The sequence below is a fragment of the Lutra lutra genome, chromosome 7 (genome assembly GCF_902655055.1).
Source record: "Lutra lutra chromosome 7, mLutLut1.2, whole genome shotgun sequence".
Lineage (NCBI taxonomy): Eukaryota > Metazoa > Chordata > Mammalia > Carnivora > Mustelidae > Lutra > Lutra lutra.
Genome location: NC_062284.1, coordinates 70799483 through 70823068, shown reverse-complemented (window position 1 = coordinate 70823068; position 23586 = coordinate 70799483). Strand labels below are relative to the sequence as shown.

The following is a 23586-nucleotide window of genomic DNA, read 5'->3' as shown; positions in this document are numbered from 1 at the left end:
GGGGGGGTGGAATACAGGGATTCTCCTCCAAAGGAGACTGTCAATGTCTGATTTGAAAGGGGAAAAAAATGAGTTTCACTCTGAGAAGGTAAGACAAAGAAGTAATTGATGTTTGGTGGAAAGTAACGAGTATCTTAGAAGAAGATTATCTTATTTAGAAGGAATTGGAATTAATCTGAGTTAGGGCACAAATTTTTTTAATCTTTTTTTTTTTAACCTTATTCTAAACAGATGAAGGGGGGTGGAGCCAGAAAATATTTTTACAGAACCTCAAATAATGGGTAGAACTTAAATGTACAGGGATGAAAACATAAGGTAGGAGGGAGGAGATTCCAGGTGTAGAAACAGCATACGGACCCATGGACCCACGTAGACCTCGGCACGGATTTCTCTCTGCTCACGTTCCTGGAAAGAAGCCCTGTGTTACCCTGAGAGACGAGAGTCCTCTTGTGGGATTCAGATCTGACTGTAGACATTAGAAACTGCTAACCTCACTTTACATGGGCCTGCTGTGACCGTTTTTGTGGTTCGTATCAGCTGACGACTGAGAGTGAACACCTTTGGACATTGAAATCCTCTCTGTTTCTTCCAGTTCCAACTCTGTGCCAGCTTTTTTCAAGAAAATCCGGTTCCTCCTTCCCCTTTCAGGTCAGCGATCACAGTTAAATCTGCAAAGCCAGTCATCAAGCCAAACAACAAGCAGTTCCGGACCACAGTGGGGAACAAGGTACCCCGAAAATAACTGAGGGTGAGGGGGCCAGGCCCCACGGGGAGCCAGGCAGTGGCAGGGCCCACATTCCAGGCCTGGATACGGGCACTGACCTGCTTCACATCTACTATGTATGTAAGTGCAAAGAAAGGCCACAGGTCATCATCATCACACCTCAGCCTCCAAGGCTGTATACGCCTGAGCAAACCACGTGTTCACACAGTGACATGATTTACTGAGTTCCCTGCTGTTTGGGAAAATTGGATAGAGCAGCATTCTGTCCAGAGTATAGGACCTGCTAGTAATCATCACAGTCATGGTTTGAAAGCTTTCATAATAGTTGTTAATGCATGAAGTTAACTTTTCTCCTTCTTAATTTACAAAGATTAGGCCTTTTTTTTTTTTTGCCTTGACTTAAGCATGACATTTTTATCTCTGACCTTGTCTCCCAGTTCCGCAGCTCTCTGTATTTGCTCATGGAAACCCTCAATGCGACCACACCCCACTATGTGCGATGCATCAAGCCAAACGATGAGAAATTACCCTTCGAGTAAGTGTTTCTATGCAGCAGAGTGAAAACACTGAGGAGGCCATTTCTGTCACAATGTTGGAAAATTTGCTTATAATTCTCTTGAAGTTTACTGTTTCTAGCTTTTTAACAATTCAGAACAGCTCCGTCCTTCACATACACTGTAAGCCAGCACAGCCCCTCTCAGGAGGCTTGTCTCCAGGCCAAAGCAAAGGGGCCGGCTTTCCAAGAATAGCCCACAACTGAAGTTCATGCAGCTGGGAAAGCCAGAGCAGCTCCTTGCTTATAAGAAGGATTTGTGTACATCATGGTCACTAATTGTTATATTTTAACTATTAACTATAATAGTATTATAGTTAATAATACTATATTGTGTGTTGGAAAGTTGCTAACAGTGTAGGTCTTAAAAGCCCTCCTCACAGGAAAGAAACTGTTGTAACTCTGGGGGAGGTGAGTGGGACCGTTTCACAGTGTGTACAGATACCAGGTCACTATGTTGCACACCTCAGAGCTATGACTGTGATGCTGCCTGTCAGACCTCAGTAAAAAAGAAAATTTGATTTTTGAAAGAAAGGTGGTAGAGGAACAGAGGTTTCACTCTCCAACGTGGCATGAGACGTGCAACTTGCTGTCTGGAGCCCCTGAGAAAGCCCCAGGCTTGAGTGGACGTTGCAGAGTCTCTTTGAGCTGACTAGAGCTGAGAGGTGTCTGAGGGATGTGGCCCATCCTGGAGGTGGCCAGTGTCTGGGGGGACCACCAGACGCTCAGACCTCAGCTGGTCGGTGTCCCTGTCCCTTCAAGGGAAATCTAGGGCCAAATGGACACTCGGAAGGGGAGGGCGGGAATGTTTCCTCCACTCTGGTTGTCCTGCGAAGCTGAACCAAAGGCCCTCTCCCCACAAAGCCACCTCCCTGTTTCCACCATCAGACTCCGTTGCTCATTTCTCCAAGCCCTCAGTCAGCTTCCGGAAGGCCGGCAGAGCTGCTGTTTTCTGGGGGTCCGTGGAGTGGCTGTTGGGGGCCGGCGTGGGGAGCGCAGAGGCCCGCCCGGGTGGCTCCGCTGCACTGCTCCGAGGCACGTTTGTCCGTCACCACGGCTTAACCCATCTCCTGACTCACGTCTTCTTTCAGGTTCGACTCCAGAAGGATTGCTCAGCAGCTGCGAGCCTGCGGCGTCTTAGAGACGATTCGCATCAGTGCGCAGAGCTACCCATCCAGGTTCGTGGTCACGCCATGTGTTGGGGGGGAGGAAGGCCCAACTTCAGGTCTGCTGAGAACCAAGGGAGGGCCTGCCAGGAGTTTTTGTCAGATACCTGCAGAAGATGCCCCCAAGATTTTTCCTACTGTGCTTTAGGAAGGCCAGAAGAGGGCCACTGATAGGCGGTGCATGGGACAGGGGCCACTGCCACCCCATCACCTGTTTCCATGGCTGGTAAACACCACCTGCTGCCCCTGCACTGCTCCTGGGGGAGGAGAGAGCACAATTGTTGGGGCAGAGTGTTAGCAGAAATACGGTATGGGGAGCACGCAGGATGAGGTCAAAGGTCAGTGCTGTCATCCCAGGACTGACTCCAGCACCCCATCAGCAGTGGAAACCGCAGACAGGCCATGCCTCCTCGCTGCCACGCTTCCTTAGATCCCCTTTGACTTTGCAGGTGGACGTACATGGAATTCTATAGTCGCTATGGTGTGCTCATGACCAAACAGGAGCTTTCGTTCAGTGATAAAAAGGAGGTGTGCAAAGTGGTTTTACACAGGCTCATCCAGGTCAGTCTCACTCAACTCCGGGAATGACAAGCTCTTACCGAGCTGCCTATCTCCCGGGTGTGTTTCCATACCCGCCTGTCTCAGATCTGTATTGTCATGAATACCAAGGAAGAAAATATGCCCCGAGCGTTTGGGTGCTGAGGTCAGAGCAGACACACTCACGGGGGCATCATCTCTTGAGAGTAGGAGTCACCATTAGGGACCCAGACTCGAACCCCAGCCTCCCTCAGAGTCCTCCTATCCTACGTTGTCTTTCCACCATCTAAGGAGCTCCAATGGGCCTGGCTTGTATCACACGGTCAACTGAGAAGTCTCTGACCCAGGAGGGTCCCAGACAGGGCACTCCGTGTGGATTTGGGTCATTGCTGCAGCAGTGAGTTGAGGGAAGGTAGTGAAGACAAAGGTACCATGGCCAGGAAAGGGGGCGGTGAAGACAAACCAAAATGAAGACAGAAATCAGACCTTTCCAGGCTCTGCTCTCTTGTCGAGAGAAGCTGAAGCTTCCCAACAGCCCAACTGAGAATCACTGAACATTCACTCACCCCTCTCACCCCACAGACGGACCCCTGAACCTCAAGTCCATTTCTTCCCCCAGTGGCTTTAAACAGACATCTCAAAAAATAAATTTTGAGGTCCTAATCAGAATTTTTCTGCTTTCTGTCAAGGAGCAGATGTGTCAAAATAACAATGTTTTGGCATCTTTGAATCTCTAAACATCTTTTCCAAACACTCTAGAAACTCTGAAAGATTTTTATTTCTGATTCTATCATTTTTCTCTTCCAGGATTCTAATCAGTACCAGTTTGGTAAAACCAAAATTTTCTTCAGAGCAGGACAAGTGGCCTATTTAGAGAAACTCCGACTGGATAAGCTCAGGCAGAGTTGTGTTGTGATACAAAAGCACATCCGTGGCTGGCTCCAGAGAAAAAAGTTCCTCCGAGAAAGACAAGCTGCTCTGACCATCCAGCAGTACTTCCGGGGTCAGCAGACCGTGAGGTACACCAGAGCTGAGGAAGCCAGGGGCTGGGTGGAGGGGAGGGGGGCGCTCATTGTGTGGCTCTGTGACTGTGGGCTATGAGCCTGGAGATGAGAAGGTCATGTCCTTGGGGCAGGGAGTGCTAACTCTGCCTACTGTTCCCACAACAGAGGTGACCTCTAGGACCCTGAAGCTCTGATCAGGGTTTTGAAGTGAAACCAGGTATAGGGACTGGGCCCCTTTTCCATGGGAAGTGAAGATGCCAAAGGCAGTCAGGGTCCCTACATAAATGCCGTGAGTAGCCACTGACCAACCTACCTCCAGAGAGTGGGGGTGCTGACAGTACCCGAGGGGATCCATGGTAAGGCTCTGCCAGCAAACATAAAGCACCTCCCAAGGGGATGGCTGAGTTGGGGGGCAGTTCCACCAATCCTGCCCCTCACTGAGTGCTTCCCAGAGGCCATGCCGGCCTGGCCAGTGAGAGGGTGTCCTTCCCGACAGCAGCATGTGCTAGTGTCCATGGGTGCTGCCTCTGTCCTCAGCATGCTGTGAGGAGAGTGGAAAAGGGTCAGGCTGTGTGACAGTACCTGACCTCTACCTGAGCTGGTTTTGCCACCCCACCCCAGGTGACCGTCTTACACATGTACATAGTCAGGCTTGTCCTCCTGTGCCTCTGAGTCAGGCAACAGCAGCTGTCTTTAGGGCAGGAAAAGCCAGGGTTATCTTCTTCCCCAGGTCAGGCCCCCTTTCTGTTTGGGAATCACAGTGGCCTGACAGTTCTACCCCTGCCTACCTCTCGTGCCTGTCCCTTCATTCTGTTCCCATGCCTCTGTCCTGCATGAGGCCTCCACCACCCCTTGCCTCCTGGTCCCACAGCACAGCCTCCCCCTGCTGTCTGTCTTCTGGAAGCAGAGTCTGTGGGAGCCACTGCCCTCCTCTTGTCCTTAATGCCTCCAGTGACCCCTATTTCCTACACTCAGTCTTTGGCATGGCATTCAAGGCCCCCCATGACCTAGATGCATTCATGAGAATGGAAGCTCTGGGAGAGCTGGGACCCTGCTTTCATACACTGCCATGGGTATTCAATAACTACATTTTTCAATAACACATGGTCTCTATTTTTCTAACCTCACTAAGTTTTACATGTATCTTATATTCTGACAGTTCCAGACAAATTCTCTTTTTCTGAATATTTCTGGCATTGCTTAGGCCTCCATATGTTCACTGGTCCTTAGCTTGAAATGCTTTTTCCAGCCTTCAGTGTCTCCAGAAATCCCACTTCTCCATCAATGGCTGGCTCACAGAACAGATAGTTCTGTAAGATCTCTCTTACGGATCTTTTAGTCGTTACTTTATTTTTCCTCTTATCCCACCTGGCCATTCGTAAGTCTGCAACATGAGGTTGTCAGCTCTGAAGGGAAGAACTTTGTCTTCACTTCTGATCCTTTAGACAGGAGTTGACAGGCTTTTTCTGGAAGAGCCGAATATTTGGACTTTGGGGGCCAGTTTCTCACAACTCTCCAACTTTGTTGTGGCTAGGCACGGATAAAATACAGATGACAGGCCGGGCGGCGTCCCCATAACACTGGACAATAACAGGTGGCAGGCTGCAGAATTGGTCCCCAGACTGTAGTTTGCCAAGCCCTGATCTAGAGCCGCTCCATGATTCCCCACCAGGCTGAATGAGCAGGTGCACTGCCAAAGCCCCGTTTTCTTCTCACATATGTGAGCAACCATAAATTGACCAGCCTGAATGTGGGGAGCGTGCAAGTTGCCGTGTCGTTCCCCTGGCCTGGAGCAGGCCCACATTCAGATCAGGGTGAACAGAAGCTGAGGAGACCGACTTCCAGTGGGCCTTAGACTCAATGAGTTGTAGAGTTTAATGGTAGATTTATAAAACATTTGACTGTTCCTCAGTGGGGGAATAAAATGCCATGATTCCCAGCTCATCACTGTGCCAGGGAAACCAGGGCTCTGTGGATAACAGGTTCACTCTGCATTGTTTTTAACCAAGGAAAGCTGTTACGGCAACAGCCTTGAAAGAAGCATGGGCCGCCATCATCATTCAGAAGTGCTGTCGTGGGTATCTTGTCCGCAGTTTGTACCAGCTGATCCGCGTGGCTGCCATTACCATCCAGGCCTACACCCGAGGACTCCTGGCAAGGAGGAGGTACCGAAAGGTACGGCTGAGACCCTGCACTTTCTTAGTCATAGTGAGATGGTCTTTTTCTGCAGGAAACCTTCATAGAGAGTGTGGAGTGCTGGTATCTGAGTGTCTGCCCACTACAGGTCGGCTTGGTCATTGTTTCAGAAGTCTAGGTATAATAGGACTCTGTGGGTTAATTACAAGAAATTTGTATTTTACGCTATGAGAATATTTTAATAGTTGCGTCTCTCAACCTTGGAGGAGTTGATGAGAGAAACAGTGGGGAACCAATCTGCATTTCAAAAAATCTTGTTTTAAAGATGCTGGAGGAACACAAGGCTGTGATCCTACAGAAATATGCACGGGCGTGGCTGGCCCGACGCAGATTCCAGAGTATCCGACGATTTGTGCTCAACATTCAGCTCACTTACAGGGTCCAGCATTTGCAGAAAAAGCTAGAAGATCAGGTAGGTGTTCATAATATATCTTTCATATGTATTTTTCCAACTGATTTATTTTGTCCTGGGCCAATTCCTTAGCTAATGCTGTTAAGATTTATGCCCATGTTAGGAAGTTCAGATAGATTATGTGGACCACCTTATTCAGAAAACAGAAGTACACTGTAAAAGGCTTCTCCATGCAGTTGTATAGGTTGTACACTGCACAAGGTCAGCTGCTGAAGAGTGTAAGTGGGGCTGAAATCCAGGCTAACTTTGCTTTTGCCAACACATGTGTCCTGATACAAAGCTGCCTTGAGACAGGAGTGCCTTTTTCTCACCTGCACCAAGATGTCCACATGCCAAGCCATGCTCCCTTAGGACTGTGTTGGCTCAGAGAAGTTGCTCCTTTCTAATTTGCCCAAAGGTCTATAGGGTCTAACTGCAGCCCTGCCTATTTTGGGGAGACCTCTCATACCATCTCCACTGGTGGGAAACAAAAGTCCACATGCTCTTAGTCAGTGGGGAAGGGCTGTGTCATATGCAGTGTCCGTATCTGTAAAACTCACTTCTGGGCCTGTCCCAAACAATACTGAGATTCTCCTAGGGGAAACTTAAAACTTAGCCATGAACAGAGTCTTAGGAGTCCTTAGCAAATGGATGAATGTGCAAAAAACCCCTTGAGGTTTGGATGCAGTTTCTCCTTATTGTGCTCTTGTGCAACAGGCCTGCCCCTTCCGGGTCTTGCTCAGACCAGTACCAAAACGCTGCAGCGACAGCTGGGAGGAGGGCCCGTGGGGGTCCTGACGCTGCCAGGGCTCCACCCTGGGCATGTTCGTTTGCTGGGGCTGCCATAACAAACGCCCACAGCCTGTGTGGCCTACACAACAGACATTTCTTTCGTCAAAGTTCTGGAGGCTAGAAGGCCAAGATCAAAGTGTTGGCAGAGTTGGTCTCTACTGAGTTGTCCCTTCTTGACTTGCAGTGTCTGTGTCCTAATCTCTTCTTATAGGGACACCAATCATACTGGATTAGGGCCCGCCAATATGACCTCATTTTACCTTAATTTTGTCTTTAAAGATCCTATCTCTAAATATAGTCATATTCTGAGGTGTTGGGTATTAGGACTGTAACATGTGACTTTCGGGGCAGCAGGGGACACAGTGTATCCCATAGCATTAGGGTTGTCTTAGAGCTCCGGGATTGGGCTGGTCCTGCACTCAGAGTGCCATCAGCTCAGGAAGTTTGCCTGACCATGTCTGCCTTGCTATTTGCTGTGGGATGAAGATGCTCATACGTGCCTTCGTAATTAAAACTGTGATCAGTGTAGATAAAGCCCTGATAGATCTAGATGCCATGTCAAATGTTGTGAGAGGCAAATGGAATTGCTTCTTTATTTTGGATAAACCCCCAAATATCTGCTGTTTTTTCCTCTAGAACAAAGAGAACCATGGGCTGGTGGAGAAGCTGACCAGCCTTGCCGCTCTTCGGGCTGGTGACATGGAGAAGATGCAGAAACTGGAATCCGAGCTGGACAAAGCAGCTGCCCACAGGCACAGTTATGAGGAGAAGGGGAAGAAATACAAGGCCACCATGGAAGAGGTCTGTGCTGGTCGTGATTATGGAAATCCATGCGAGTCTTTCTGGGCAAGAGGTCACGGGACAGCATTTTCCCACAAAGCAGATTTCTGCAGAACAGATCAGATTTTGCTATTGGCTTCCATCAACAAAGGGAGGTCTACCTTTCAGGGGAGGAGATCAAAGGCCTAGAATCTGGAGGAAGGGGAGGAGGCTCATGCTTCAAGACATACAACATAAGGTTTCCTTTTTTTCAACTATCGTGAAGTGATGAAAGCCCTTTTAAAGCGAAGGAACTCTGGCTAGATGCTTACCTCTATTCCATGAGGATCTTGGTCCCCGGTCGCTTGTCCTTCTGGAGCGTGCCCTGAAGCATCTTCCCCAGAACAGCAGTGCAAAGTTTGGGGCAGGTTTTCATCTCTGTAGTTGAGTAAAATGAGCAGTAGACAGAGATCAGATGTCTCCGGCTCAGATCTCGTCTTTGCTGCCATCGGGTTGGGCAACCTTGGGCAAGTCCCCTACCTTCTCTGATGTAAGATGGGAGTAACAAAAAGGGACTGACAGAGTCCTTGTGAGGATAAAGTTGTCAGATGAAATCATTTAGCCATGTGCCTACTTTGGAGACCTATACAAGTGTGAGCTGCTGTTCTCTGAAGCAGTGGTGTTTATTACCCTCCACTCTCCTATACTTTCCAAAGTCCTACGGCAACCAGGTTTGGGGCAGCCTGGAGCCCCAGGGCCCCCTCCCATGGCATGCACTGCCCGTCAGTGGCCATCAGCACCAAGTGGCCCCAGCTGCCGGTTCAACAGATACTTTACTAGGAGAAGCTAAGATAATAAGGCTTCTGTCCTGATCACACATTCTTCCTGAGTATTAATACTCTCAAAGTGTGGTTCCACTTTGTATCATAAATTATTTTTAGCCTATTAAATATATGCATACCTTGGCTATTGAGAAGATTCCAGAAAAGGATAGAGGCATTTTCTTACTTTGAGGAGACCTTGGATTTGGTGGTTGCTCCTTGACTTCAGCCATTGCGTGGCCGGGTTGAGAACCGTGTCTGCTTGAAGTCACATGGATCCCCTGTGTGAGATTGAACACAGCATCTTGCAGCGGGCTGGCACTGGCTGTCAGCCACGGATAGGAGCTGAGACGGACAGACGGATGAATGGACAGACGGATGGATGGGCAAAAATGCAGCCTTTCACCCAGAAAGCCTGTGGTGACAAAACTTAAAGTGAGGTTTTTTAAAAAGCTTTTTTTCTTCCCTTCCCTAGAAACTGGCAAAGCTTCAGAAGCATAACTCAGAACTGGAAATACAAAAGGAGCAAATAGAGCTGCAGCTCCAAGAGAAGACCGAAGAGCTGAAAGGTAGAGCCCACGGCAGCCCGAGTCGTGCTCTCACGTGCTCATTTGTTCAGGCGTTGGGGAAATATCTGTTGGCGTGAACTGAGTTTTAGGTAGAATCAGGAATCTGTGATGCATTCCCAGTGAAATGAGAATGCTTTTTGCTTGGCAAGGAGCAACTATATTTAAGTTGTGGTAACATTACCCTACAGATTCTTCTGTTGCATTCCCTTCTTTTGTCTGATGGCACAGCAGTCCCTGTCTCAGAACCGCCTGGGCCGTTTGCAAAATGCAGATGGCTGGGCTGTCAGCCTGGAACCCTTCCATCAGGAGGTGGTGTCTGTGTGTGGTGCAGCCGGGAGGGTTCAGACGTGGGTCTTTTTGACATCTTTGTGGCGATCTGATGCACAGGCAGGGTAACGCTGCAGTAATGCTGCTGCTGGCCGAGGGTCTGTAGTCATTTCAGATCTGTCTGAATGACTTGGTGTAAGCGGTCACTTCCCCCGGCTCCTGCCCTGGCTGTGAGGGCAGGCCCTGCTGAGCCCTTGAGCCGTAGCCCCCCTGAGCTTTCTGATGCAGCCCCTTAGAACCAGTGGTATTCCTTTCATTCAGGGGCATGAAACAGGCACCCTGAGCCTAGCTCTGTCTCACTCAGAGGCTAACTGTAGGCACTTGCTCAGTCCCAATGAGAATGGGAACCTGATGGTTCCCGTCCAGATGGTAGAAATGACCGCTCTTGCTTCTCTATACCGTCCAGAGCTCTTCTCTGTGAGCCCTGACAGGGCAGCAGGGCCTTGGTAGCTCAGGCCTGGGGATCTGGCACACACCGGAAGCCTAGCAGGCAGTGGATACACCGGGGTCCAGAGGAGCCCAGAGGTGCAGGTCAGGGTGTGGAGAAACACATGTCAGGAGGAGGAAATAAACACTCCGAGTCCTGACCAGCTGAGCAGGAAAGGCTGTTCAGGGGATGCCAAGCCCGGGAGTGACCTCCTGTTCCAGATGATGTGTGGTGTCCACCAGGTCTCTGAGGACCGATGATGTGGGTGTTGATGGGCACATGTGGTCAGAGCAAACCTGAGGAAACCTCAGACCTGAATGAGGGAAGGGCTTGCCCACCTCTGGTTTTTTTTTTTTTTTTTTTTTACGATATACAGCTCCTGGGTATATTTTGCTCTTTTTTCTAACTCTAAGTGATTTTTCCCATAAGAACATTTAAATTCCTACAAATGTGTCCTGAGAAGTACATATTTGACAGCACTGACATGTTTGGGTCCATAATTTTATATTTCCTTCTAAAAAGTGCCTGAAAACTTTCAAACCCATTGTTCATAAAGTGCTTATCCTATGGGTCTCTCTACACGTGGCGAACAGTGTTGTATGAAAAGTACCAGCCTTTGCTTACCCTGGGACCTGTGACTAAGGGATGTTACCACACAGTTCCCCTTTTTGAGATTCCAACATGGCTCCCAGAAAGAAAGTCACACTCGGGCAGCTTTTTCAACCCTTGGCAAATGGTCTAAGACTTAGTAAGCACCAGAACAAAAGCTGATTCTGTGAGTGAAGTAAAAATTGAAATTATATCAAATATGCTGGCTTCTAAATTAGAGCTTAAACATTTTTCTAGTATCTTCTGGCTGAATCATGACATTCTGAGGCAGTCCTTTTGATTCAGGGACATTTGATACCTCATTTGAATACTGTTGGTTTTTTGTTTTATTTCTTTCTTTTTTTTTTTTTTTTAGTCAAGTAATTCAGGGCAGCTTTCATCACCTCCTCCTGGGGCTCCCCTCTGGGGCAGGATTCAGAAGTGAGGTAGAAGTCAAGGATGGGATGTCAACGAAGTACAGATAGAGATGTCAGGCTTTGATGGGTTACTCCGTTTTCAAGGCGCCTGTTGTGTGTGGATGTGTTGGGAACCTGGGACTGTCACGGCTTCAGAATGTCCGTGGCTTCTGGCTGCCCAGTGTTGCCTCAACCTACCGTTTGTTGTTGGAGACCCTTGTGCTGAAAGGCAACAGCAGCTTTGTCAGAATTCCTCTTCCCCAGATGAAGACAGACACTTAATCGTTTTCTTGGTTATGGTGAATGATGACCATGGTGAGCCAAGAGAATCACTTTGGCTCCCCTCTCCCTGTTGGGGACATATGGCCTCGTCAGAGATGGTTTGGGTGGTCACTGCACAGGACAGCCCCCTCTCCACAACAAGGTATTCTCCAATCTGAAGCGTTGACAGTATCAAGACTGAAACCCCATCATAAACTGACCATTGTCCTTCCCAGAGGGTGTCTGTGTGCTTTTAATAGTCATATATGTCGTCTCAAAGCCAATATGCCTTTTTAAACAAGTAATACCCAGACCAAAAAAGTACTATAAATGAAACTATTCACACATTTCCAGCATGACCAGTTTGTGAGAATTATTATTTCCCCTTCTTGCCTGTATTTCTAATTTCTAAATTATAAAAAGTGACTGTTACCCTCCCATCTTCAGTCCTACTCATCCCAAGTAGCCCATGATTGTTCTCACAGCCACGCTTTCTTACGTGTGACATGACACCTTCGAGGTACTGGGTGCAGACATATTCCCAAGGGCATTCTCTCTTCACAGAAAAGATGGACGGCCTCACCAAGCAGCTCTTTGATGATGTGCAAAAAGAGCAAGAACAGAGAATGTATGTAATCTGGTTTGCCTTCAAGTTACTGCTTCCTTCTCTCTCTCCTGTTTTATATTTTGCTTTTCAGCTTGTTGATAGCAGGTCACAGGTACAGGAAAGTGGGGGGGTGAATATTTGTAGGAGGCAAGGGACTCCGATGTGTGAGAGCCGAGGCCCCCAGGGTGCACCTTTCGGGGCCATCTCCCGTCCTTCAGCAGTGGGCAGTGGACCCCTGGGAATTTCTAGCTTTCCCTTCATGGCTAAGACAGAAGTTCAGACACGGCCATCCCTTTCAGCTTCCATCAAGTCCAAGAAGTAAAATTATTGCCTAGGAAATAAGCCTGCCTCCCTCCCCTGTCTGTTGTGTCTGTTAACTTGACTCTTGCCCCAGACAATAAGGGGTGGAACCCACCTCACAATAGCTGAGGCAGGTCCCCATGACCTTGTACTCTGCCAGTCCCACCTGCCCTAGCTCAGAACCAAACACCCTGCTAATCTGCAAAGGTTGCAGTCTACACTCCCCTTTCTTAGAGAGTCAACTCAGAGCTCTTAGATCTTAAAGTAGGGATATGTGGCAAGGTGTTGGGGAGAGACAAAATATCCTTGGCATGTTTCAGTTGGGGGCTGGAAGGCTCGGAGCTGGGTGGAAGGACGTATGCCTTCCCCGCCTGGTTGGCAGAGGAGCCTGAGTCTTAGTAAGGAGCAGGATGCCAAATCATTAGTGGCGGGAATGTACCCAAGAGCTCCAAGAGTTACCAGATACCTGTTTCACAATCCTATGTGAGTTTTAGAACAGGGAGATTGGGTTCTTCACTTTGAAAATTTTGTTTGTCGGTGAACACTCAACTCCAGGAAAGGAGCTCAGTTTTTGGCCTCCACTGTGCACAAGGGGTACTTGGGAGCAACCCTTTGGAGAAGGGGTTTGGAGAGGCAGGCTGAGGCCACGTCACTTCAAGTACTTCACCATCCTCATCAGCTCCCACGTGTAGCATGGTCTGGTCCTTTCAGCTGACTGGGGACGTTTTAGCCCCTGTCACAATGCTTGATGGGCGCCCAGATGTCCGCAGCCTGTGGGTGGCTCCCAGCCCACATAGGTACAAGTCTGCGATCCTTTCAGCATGGACGTCTGGCTGCAGTTTGCTCCTTTTCAAGTGCTCTACTGTCCTCGTAGGAGCACTGTGGTTTTTTGAAACACCTGAGAACAAAGTTAAGAAGTTTGTTAATATCTGTGAAAGGAAATGAAACACAAACCTACTGGGAATGTGACTCTCCTCCTGGGGGTTCTCCCTTTGTGCTACGGAAGCCGGTCAGAAAACAAGCAGAGATGAGAGCTTGGCCAGTAGAGCAATAATTTCATAAACTAGTGGAGCCCTTGGGACTACTTCTGTTCTGACTGGACCCTCTGGGCTACACTGGGCTGGTCTAGGTCATGTCTCTCTTTGGTTATTTTCTTGGTCAGTCACCCCATATTTAATAGAGCAATCATCTCACAAGGAATTGGGTTTCTTTCTTTTTTTTTTTTTTAAGATTTTATTTGTCAGAAAGAGAGAGAAAAAAGCAGGGGGTGGGGCAGAGGGGGAAGCAGGCCCCCCCACTGAACAAGAAGCCCAATGTGGGACTCAATCCCAAGACCCTGAGATGGTGACCTGAGCCAAAGGTGGACGCTTAACCTACTGAGCCACCCAGGCGTCCCAGGAATTGGGTTTCCATGGACTTTTAGGCACCTGGATTTGCTGCAGGTTATTGTAGAACATTGAAGGGCTGGTCGTCTGACATGTTAAATGGCTGTATTAACTTATTTAGGACCTAGCCAGGATCCTTGGAATGCAGCAGGGGTCAGGGCATGGCAGACTGTGCCAAGGTCTTTGAGAAGGGAAGGACCCCTCCAAGAGACCACAGGGAATCCCACGGAACTAGGGTGGCTTCAGGAATGGAGTATCCCACCACTGCTGAGTCTTCGAGTTCAGCCTCCCTATCCTATGTCTCCTCTGTGTGATCAGAGTAGAGCTACATTTCTCAGATCGGAAGGTGTAAGAAGTTTCCCTAACATAAGGGGACAGGAAACTGGCAGCTAAAAGTAAGGTCATTGTCTGTTGGAACTGTCACAGTGGATCCTAATTAACTTGTCTCCTTTCTGAGTCTCTTCTCATTACTTTCAAAATGATGTCTTGTTCTAGTTCATGGTAAAGACTTTAGAGAAATTCTGAATTACTCATTTCTTTTCTTTGGCGTCTAGACTTCTTGAAAAAAGTTTTGAACTGAAAACACAAGACTATGAGAAGCAGATCTGGTCTTTGAAAGAAGACATTCAAGCTCTCAGAGCGGAGAAAACGCACCTGCAGCACCAGCTAGAGGAAGAACGGGTCACCTCCGATGGCTTAAAGGGGGAGGTGGCCCAACTGAGAAAGCAGGCAAAGGTAGAAGGGGCTTCCCGCCTGCAGATGAGCTCCCTGGCTGTGCCGTGTGAACTGCACGGAGGGGGCACTTCCACAGTCCCGTGGGGTCAGATAGCTAAGAGCATCTGAATAAAGGCCAAAATCAAAAGGACTCTGATCCCTTCAGTTCTTCTAAGGAGGAACCCCCAAGTTTCCTTTGACTCACCAGTCATTGGTTTTCATATTTTAAAAGTCAGCCTTCTAACTCTTTTGAAATTAAGTGAAGTTATTCAAATATGCTGACCTAGAGAACACTTCCAGATTAAAAAATAAATTGATGTGAACCCTTCTTATACATTCCATCATGTTGTTATAGTTCTATAAACACCTGTCTTAAAATTAAATTACCTTATTATCAGAATCTTTTAAATTGTTATCAGAAGATCCACAAAAGCAGTGCTTGGACAGTTGAGGTTTAACAGAATTCCTTCCCTACCAGAAAACACATACCCAAGCGTCCCTGTGTTCTTCAGTGCAAAATATTTCAGTGTGAGTTTGGAAAGCTTTTAAGCTTCCAGTAAATAAGTGAAATGTGTGTTGGTAGAATGTTGTTAAGATCATGCAAATGTTTGCTGTAATGGTCGTGGAATAGCCACGTATGGCTTAGAAGAACTGTAGGAATCCCATCTAGGTCACCTCTTGACAAGAGAGCTGTCCACATCCTCTGGACCCCAGTTTCCTGTCATTGAGAAGGAAGAGTTTGGACCGTGGGATCAGGGAGGACCACGTATTGCTCTGACTGCTTCACTCTTAGGAGCCACACGAGGCTCGCATCAACCCCTGGGAGTCGTGTCCTTTGCCTAGTCTGCATCTTGGGACATCATAGGGCTGCCCTTGAGCGAGATCCCACTATTTGTCACTCACTTCCTCTTTGGTAGGAAACATGGCCCAAAACCTCTGATATGGTATATTAAGATTCATCTGATTTTCACAGAAAATAAACATCATCAGTCTGGAAGTAAGCACATCTATGACTTGGAACATTTGCCGAAACGTTACCAAGAGCAGGGCTTTTGGATCGGATGGTTCTGGGGCTCCATCAGCTTCCCTGTGTGGCCCTGAGCATGCCATTTCCCCTCTGTCACTCCAGTTTTCTCATCTGTAAATTATTACTCCATCACCGAGGGGCCTATTATAAGGGAGAGGTCATGTATGTGAAGTGACTGGTAAATGTCAGTTGGATCTCCCTCCTCATCCTCTGAGGAAACTGGAGCTATGGCCCTTAAACACTTAAAGACAAACTGAGAAAATATCAAGGCAGGGTTATTTCCGGCTGCATATCTCCCGGAGCTACAATCCCTCATACCTGTGATCCTTACTCAGGCTGGCCTCACAACGTAATAAAGACAGAACACAGCCTCTTCCCCACAACCTGTGCTCCTCCTTGGCCAACTCCCAGCCTCCCGGGTACCCTTGGCTCTGCCCCAAGAGTTCATCGTACCAGTGAAAGAGAATTTAGCCCCTTAGATTTTACTCCTCTTGGGCCCCCTTCCTCCCCAGGCCAGCCCAGCCCAACCTTGAAGTAAGAAGCTATTTTTCCCTTTATGTAGTAAAGAAAACCAATTCTATTGCTACAACCGACTACATCTGGGAATAAGTAGCCACATTTTGAGCAGTGAAACATACTTCAAGGCCACAATGTGTGGGCAGTGATGATTTAACAAGATGCTAGCTGGGTGAGGCTGTCTTGGGTAGATGCACGATACCGTATTCGTATTCTCTTTGTCTGGCATAAACCATAATATCTACTTCTTCTTTACCCGGTACGGTCACTGCCGTGATACAGACAATCTCTGAGTTTGAAAAGGAGATAGAGCTACTTCAGACACAGAAGATAGATGTGGAAAAGCACGTGCAGTCACAGAAACGGGAAATGAGAGGTAAGAAAAATAAGAGTCACGAGCCTACGGGCGCAGACCCAGTTTACCACGGGCGTCACCGCTAAGGAAATGTATCCTTTGGTATGAGCCTGGTTGGTTTGCTGGTTGGTTGGACAAGTGGCAGGTTGAATAGCTGGTTGATGTCATAGCTGGTAGGTTGGTTAGTTGATTGGTTGAACAGCTGCTAAGTTAGCGGATCGTATGGTTAGTTGTGTGAAATCTAGAAAAGTGGGACCAAAAAAGGGAATGGGAGAAGAGAAATCATGCAGAAATGTCATTTATACCAGCTCTGCCTTTTTCTCTCAGAAAAGATGTCCGAGATCACCAAACAACTTCTTGAAAGTTACGACATTGAAGATGTTAGAAGCAGGTAATCATTTTTGTGTTACCAAACCTTTAGAATCATTTTGCACATGAGTGAGATGATTGATTTTCTTACTCCCCTTATTTTCCAGGCTCTCGTTGGAAGATTTGGAACATTTAAATGAGGATGGAGAACTTTGGTTTGCTTATGAAGGACTAAAGAAAGCAACACAGTAAGAAACTCCCCCGGAGTTCTTTTTGATTTTCAGAGATAATAGATATTAGAAAGTCAAAAGTTTACCTTCCACAGATTTGACACAAAGGAAATTCCTTGTAGTGGGATGATCTAATAATCACTGGAAATATTTCAAGAATTAAGTAATGAGTTTAATAATGAAAAACAATCTTTTTATAGGATAAACTCCTGAGTCGTAAAACCTGTAATCTGTACAGGGAAAATGGATGATATCAAATAAGGTAGCCAGTGTTGCTATAGAGATATAAGTATGTTTAAATTTAAGAAGTTTGCTGTAATCTTTTATTTGCAAACTTTATCTTTTATTTATTTATTTTTATTTTATTTATTTGATAGACAAAGATTACAAGTAGACAGAGAGGCAAGCAGTTTGGGGGGGAGCACGCTCCCCGCTGAGCAGGGAGCCCAATGTGGGGCTCCATCCCAGGACCCTGAGATCATGACCTGAGCTGAAGGCAGAGGCTTTAACTCACTGAACCACCCAGGTGCCCTGCAAACTTTATCTTTTAAAGCAATTTCAGGTCGATGGCAAAATTTAGCAGAAAGTATAGAGATTTCTCAGAGATTTTCCTCCCCTGCCCCACAACACCAGTGTTGGTAACCCCCACCAGAGTGGTACATTTGTTAAACTTGATAAACTTACATTGATCCATCATTATCACCCTGAGTCAGTAGTTTACGTTGGGGTTCACTGTTGGTGCTGTACATTCTGAGTCTGACACATGCATACTTAATGAATATTTACTATCGTTGCATACCAAACATATTCTTAAATGAATAACATATAATTTTGATGTCTAAAATTTTTTTACCATTAACTAAATATTAATGCCACATAATGCATCCTAACTGGCTAGAAGGATTTTATAATTCTCCGTACCAAATTCTGTAGCTGACACTGTGTGTGTACACATAAACTTTGTGTCCTTAGCGTGGCGCTCACTGTGAATTTTCCTAACTGCTGCGCACGTGCATGCTCACAGTCAGCAGCCCAGCAGAACAAAGACCATGTGGTTCACTTCTTGGCCCCCATCCTCCAACAGCGTGTTGGAGAGCCATTTCCAGTCCCAGAAGGACTCCTATGAAAAGGAGATCGAAGCTTTGAACTTCAAAGTAGTGCACCTAAGTCAAGAGATCAACCACCTGCAGAAATTATTTAGAGAAGAAACTGACATCAATGAAAGTATCCGTCATGAAGTCACCAGGCTAACTTCGGAGAACATGGTACGGGCTTAGCAGTGGGCCCCGGGGGTGGCCATTACTCTAGAGATGTCATTTAACAGTGGGATAAAATTCAGTTTCTTGGCAATAAATGATGGATCAGAATTATGTTTTCTAGAAGTGAAATAGTTGGGTCCGAAGATACAACTATCAAGTTACCCTGGGCTGGAGAGCACTTTGATTTGAGGGTGGGTTTATTTACCAGGGGATGGGTCCCAATTCTGTGATGTGTGCCTGTATTTTTAAATCTGTGTATTTTAAGTCTAGCCCTAACCTCTTGGAAAGTGACAAAAAACGCTAAGGTAGAGGGATGACTCTGGAGTGGGGCATGTGTTCAGGTCTGTCCCTCTGCTTGTGCTTCTCATCTCATTTTCTCAAGGACTTCTCTCTTCCGTGATGCCTGTTCCCCGCTCCCCCCTGCCCCAGTGTTTGTCTCATCCATGCCTCAGCCCTGGAGACATCCTGGAGGAATCTCCTGACTCAAAGAATATCCCTTTCTTTTATATATATATATACATATATATATATATTTTAAAGATTTTATTTATTTATTTGACGGAGATCACAAGCAGGCAGAGAGGCAGACAGAGAGAGAGGAAGAAGCAGGCTCCCTGCTGAGCAGGGAGCCTGATGCGGGGCTTGATCCCAGGACCCTGAGATCATGACCCGAGCCAAAGGTAGCAGCTTAACCCACTGAGCCACCCAGGCGCCCCAGAATATCCCTTTCTTAACCCCACATCGTCTGTAGCTACCACCCCATTTCTCTGGGGGGAGCTGGCCAGGCTTCTCAGTGGCCACCTAATGGATTTCTGCACTCACCTCCCAACTCCTCCACAGCCACGCCATTCTGTCCTAAGCCCTGACCACTGACCACAGCACACAGCTGAGCCCAAAGTGTTCCTTTTCACTCCCATCTTATCTCTCAGCAACGTTAGGTGACGTTAATCACTCCGTCTTCCTCCCTGCTGTTTGTTCTGCTGCCTTCCAGGATACCACGCTTTCCTAAGAACCCACCTCACAGGCACCCCTGTCTCAGCTTTCTTACCATTTCCTTCTCCTCTGCCTAACCTGAGAGTATTAGGACATCTCCGGGCTGTGTCACCAATGAGATGTGGCTCTGGGCACAGCAGATGTGTGTAGCAGTGGTTAAGGGCCATCATGTCTTTGTTTATTCTTTGGAGGAAGCTTTACTGAGGAACAATGCAGAACAGGCATCCAAATGCACAAACCAGTATTCTTCACATGTACTTCAGAGGCACACGTGTTTTCATATACTTGGATGACAGAAAAGTTATTTACCTGACTGAGAGTGGATGTGAGTGACATTTATAGAAATCCACAGACAGACAAGGACAGAGGATCATGAAACATACTGGATCATTCCAGACCTCCACTAACAGAGCAGTACCCCACCTAGGGCACAGGGGGACCTCTTTGAGATGATTTTCGTGTTCCTAGATGAGGATATGACCTTTCTGGGCCTGGGCCGAAGAGGCTGGCTAACCACAGCAGAGCCCCCACATGGCCTCCCAGACAGTGTACTTCCTTCTCCCCTGGGAGAGCCCGGTGATATCACGGGTGTAGCTATGTGAGAGCCACTCCCTCCAGACACGCTGGTGTTGCTTGTGACTCTCTAGATCTTGAGGTAAAAAATCATAACGCCAAACCAGGCTAATGCCTTGGCTGGCCCTCCTATACAGCCGAACCCGACATATGCTCCCTGGGGCTAGACACCTACATGGTCTAGTTTGCTTCCGAGAAGCTCTGAGATTTTGAAGCTCACAGACAAAAGCGTTTCATATTCAAATATTTCTAATTCTTCTCTAAAGATGATCCCAGACTTTAAACAGCAGATTTCAGAACTGGAGAAACAAAAGCAAGATCTGGAAATCCGCCTGAATGAACAAACGGAAAGCATGAAAGGTAACTGAAACTGTCATGAAACTGCTTCTAGAAAATGGATTCCTGTGTCCAGGAAATGACAGAGAAGTCATTGTACCCCAGCATCTCAAACTCTGGTTCTCCAGGGGCCCAACCAGGTGACATAAATGTGAGAAGTGGGCTGAGTGGAGGGGACTGTAAGGGGCAAGGCATTTAGAGGTGCGGTGGCCTCCAAGCTCCGTTGATTGTTGCCAAGTGGGAATACTGGCCCCAGTGTTGCTTGATATCCCTATTTTTAAAGAAAAGCCAGAAAGCCAGATTTTTATGTGGAATATCACAATTTTGGAATAATGGCTTTGAAAAATTTTAAACATTGTTCAGACCAAACAAAACCTAATCTCAAGCAGGAAACATCTTAGGACTGTTTCAAAGCAAGACCCAATGTAAATCAAAACGTGATGTGGACCCCAAAGTAAAGACAGTTCTTCCCACTACAGGCAAACTGGAAGAATTGTCTAATCAGTTGAACCGCAATCGTGAAGAGGAAGGAACACAAAGAAAGTAAGTGTTAATGTGTATGCTCTTCGAGCTCATGCTCACTCAGTGCTTTCTTTTCTGAAATTGTGAGAGAAACCAAGATATGTTATAAAGCCAAAAAAGCAAGGTGCTAATTAAGGTAGATGATCTATTACCATTCAGATGTGAAGGAAAGAAACACATATGTATACACCACACACATACACACACACAAACACACCTGGGAGAACATACAGGAATCAAGACATTGCTTGTTCCAGGGAGGGTAACTGGATGGCTGGTGCCCAGTGGTGGGGACATAATTTTCACCTTTTATGCCATTAGAACATAGATTATCTGTTCAAAAAACTGCTGAAATAAGATTGTGCAGGAGAGAACAGATTTTCTCAGAGTAGGGTCAGGCTTGAAATCCATGTGACAGAGAGTCTTTGCGGAGGATCCCCCCAGATGTGCAAATTGACCTGCAGAGGGCCTGGTGCTGAGGCAGAGCCTTGCGGGGAAAATGTTTTGCCACCAGCAGGCTGACACACTTACCTTTCAGAGCCGTACATAGATGCCCTATGTCCTAAGGAGCATTTTAGTCATGTGACTTTATTGGTAGGATGGTGGTGAAATGAGGGTCCCAAATAGTAGGAAAATGGTGAGACACCGTCTTGAATCTCTACTTCTCTTCTCCCTGGGTTTTTGAGAGTCTGGCCCCCAGGTCATTCACATAGGACCTAATCACTGGACTTATGGTCATAAGGGTGTGAGTGGATGTGGGTGTCCTGGGGCAGCCATCAGCATCCTTTGACAGAGTGGAAGCAAGAATCTCTTATCAAGTTAAGGAGACTGGGGCAACCGTGGACAGCTCCATACCCAGCCAGCCCTGATCTTCACCCCCACCCCCACCCCCACCTCAAAGACTTTCCTATTCAGGTACTATTCACTTTACACATCAATTGGCCCAAGTATTTTTCTGTCTTTGGAAATAATCAGTGTTTGCTATGACAATGAGTGACTTCTCCATGACGGTCAAACTGATGCCAAAATTTCCTTTATCTTTTTCTCAGGACCCTAGAGGCCCAAAATGAAATACACACCAAAGAGAAAGAGAAGCTGATCAGTAAGATTCAAGAAATGCAGGAGGCCAGCGAGCACTTGAAGAAACAATTTGAAACTGAGAGTGAAGTCAGGAGTACCTTCCGGCAGGAAGCGTCTCATCTAACCATGGAAAACAGGGTGAGAAGTCTTCCATTGTTGATAAATGACTGTGTGCAGATGTCACTGAAAGTGGGGGGACATGCCACCTAAAGCACATCGTGAACAGCTACAGATCAAAAGCCACTTCCGTCAGAGCACTCTGTGTCCTTACCTCAGCACACAGGTGGTCTCTGAGTTACGGGCTTCTGCTAGGAAGCCTTGGGGACTTTAGTGGGCCACACCAGGAAAGTGTCCAATAGAGTAAAGGGAGAACAAGAGGAGAGATGAGCACTGTCCCAGGGATGGCACCCATCTGAGATGATGATGTTCTGGTCTACAGAAAGCTTTTCCCCATTAAAGGGCCATGCTTTCTTTGTGGGCATGCCCTTCCTACAATTTTTCAAGTCAAGTGTTCCTCTGTGAAATGATCATGATGGTAGATGGCAAACATTTTAAATTGTTCAAATCTTCATCAAATTATAAATGCCCTGGTCAAAATGAAATTAGGCAACTCTAAGTCAGTCCCCAGCAATTCTCTGGAGATGTGATTGGTGTGTGAAACCCACAGGACTAGGAAGCACCATAGTGGCAGATGGGACACTTTCCTGGGAGGCAGACATGCTAAGGCCCCTTCCTGGCCTGGCTGGGACTGGCCGGGAAGGGCTCACCAGGTAGTGGTCGGAAGCCTGGACAGGCCCACAGGCCCCGCACCCTGTTGTCAGCCCCCCCGCCCCATTTCTTATCTCACAGGAAAACCACAATAGGGTAAAACCCTATTTTGCAGGATCAGGATTTAACTGATGAGTAGGAATCCACAGAGCTTGCCATTTAACAGAATGTAACAAATTCCAGTCCGGGCACCTAGATGATGACTGTCTTTTTCTGAGGGGGATACAACTTTCTCAGAGAGTAGCCTCCTCGGGTCATGGCAGATAAGCAACTGGCTGCTGAGCTTTTGGGAGAGGTGGTCCTGCCTTCCGCGCCGGAGCCCGTGTCCCTGGGGGCTGAGCCGAAGCCAGTAGTCAGGGAGAGGGCGGATGGGGGGTTGTGGGTGTTGGGCATCTTGCCCCACGTGAACATCCACTCCCTCCCTGTGGGCGTGCAGCTCAGCCCCTGAGCTGTGTGGGGTTTGTAGGAGTTTGTTTCTGATGCTCCAGCATCAGAGGGGGCAGTGAAGCCCACTCAGCGTCCCTCCTCAGAAGCTCTCTGTGCCTGGCTCTGTTCCCAGGCAGGGCCGGGCCATGGTGCACAGAGCCAGGGCACACTCACAGCTGCACGTTCCCTCCATCCGCGTATGCCCGAGCCAATGAGTAACCTCGGTGTTGTATTCATATACAACAAAAGAATGTAATTTCTATATAAAGGGGTGGATTTTGCCCACAAAGGGACTTCATCGTATTAGTTTCCTAGAGCTGCCATAACAGATTAGCACAAATTGGCTGGCTTAAAACACCAAAAATTTGTTCTCACAGTTGTGAAGGGCAGAAGTCCCATAAAAGGTGAAACGGGGCCATGCTCCTCCAAAATCTCTAGGGGAGAATCCTGCCTTGTGTCTTCCCGCTGCTGATGGCTCCCAGCATTCCTGGGCTTGGGGCAGCATAACTCCAAACTCTGCCTGAGCCTTCATGCAGCTGTATCTCTCTGTGTCCTTTTCTATTAGAAGGAGAATCTCACTGGATTTAGGACCCACCCTAATCTAGATGACCTCATATTGATCCTTAGTTTAACTGCGACTGTAAAGACTTTGTTT

General features: G+C 47.4%; 1 protein-coding gene across 4 annotated transcripts in view; it reads left to right on the top strand.

The window, feature by feature from the left end:
• Positions 1-23586, top strand: part of MYO5C (myosin VC) — a 92711-nt gene that overhangs the window by 42733 nt on the left and 26392 nt on the right. For all 4 annotated transcript variants that reach the window (XM_047736497.1, XM_047736495.1, XM_047736494.1 and 1 more), the window contains 18 exons: positions 593-727; positions 1162-1259; positions 2369-2455; positions 2893-3004; positions 3788-3999; positions 5994-6159; positions 6446-6592; positions 8000-8164; positions 9419-9512; positions 12096-12159; positions 14378-14558; positions 16363-16456; positions 16763-16826; positions 16912-16992; positions 18059-18239; positions 20066-20159; positions 20615-20678; positions 21707-21875. In XM_047736497.1, the coding sequence (XP_047592453.1) occupies positions 593-727; positions 1162-1259; positions 2369-2455; positions 2893-3004; positions 3788-3999; positions 5994-6159; positions 6446-6592; positions 8000-8164; positions 9419-9512; positions 12096-12159; positions 14378-14558; positions 16363-16456; positions 16763-16826; positions 16912-16992; positions 18059-18239; positions 20066-20159; positions 20615-20678; positions 21707-21875 (2208 nt within the window). The remainder of the gene's footprint in view (positions 1-592; positions 728-1161; positions 1260-2368; positions 2456-2892; positions 3005-3787; positions 4000-5993; positions 6160-6445; positions 6593-7999; positions 8165-9418; positions 9513-12095; positions 12160-14377; positions 14559-16362; positions 16457-16762; positions 16827-16911; positions 16993-18058; positions 18240-20065; positions 20160-20614; positions 20679-21706; positions 21876-23586) is intronic.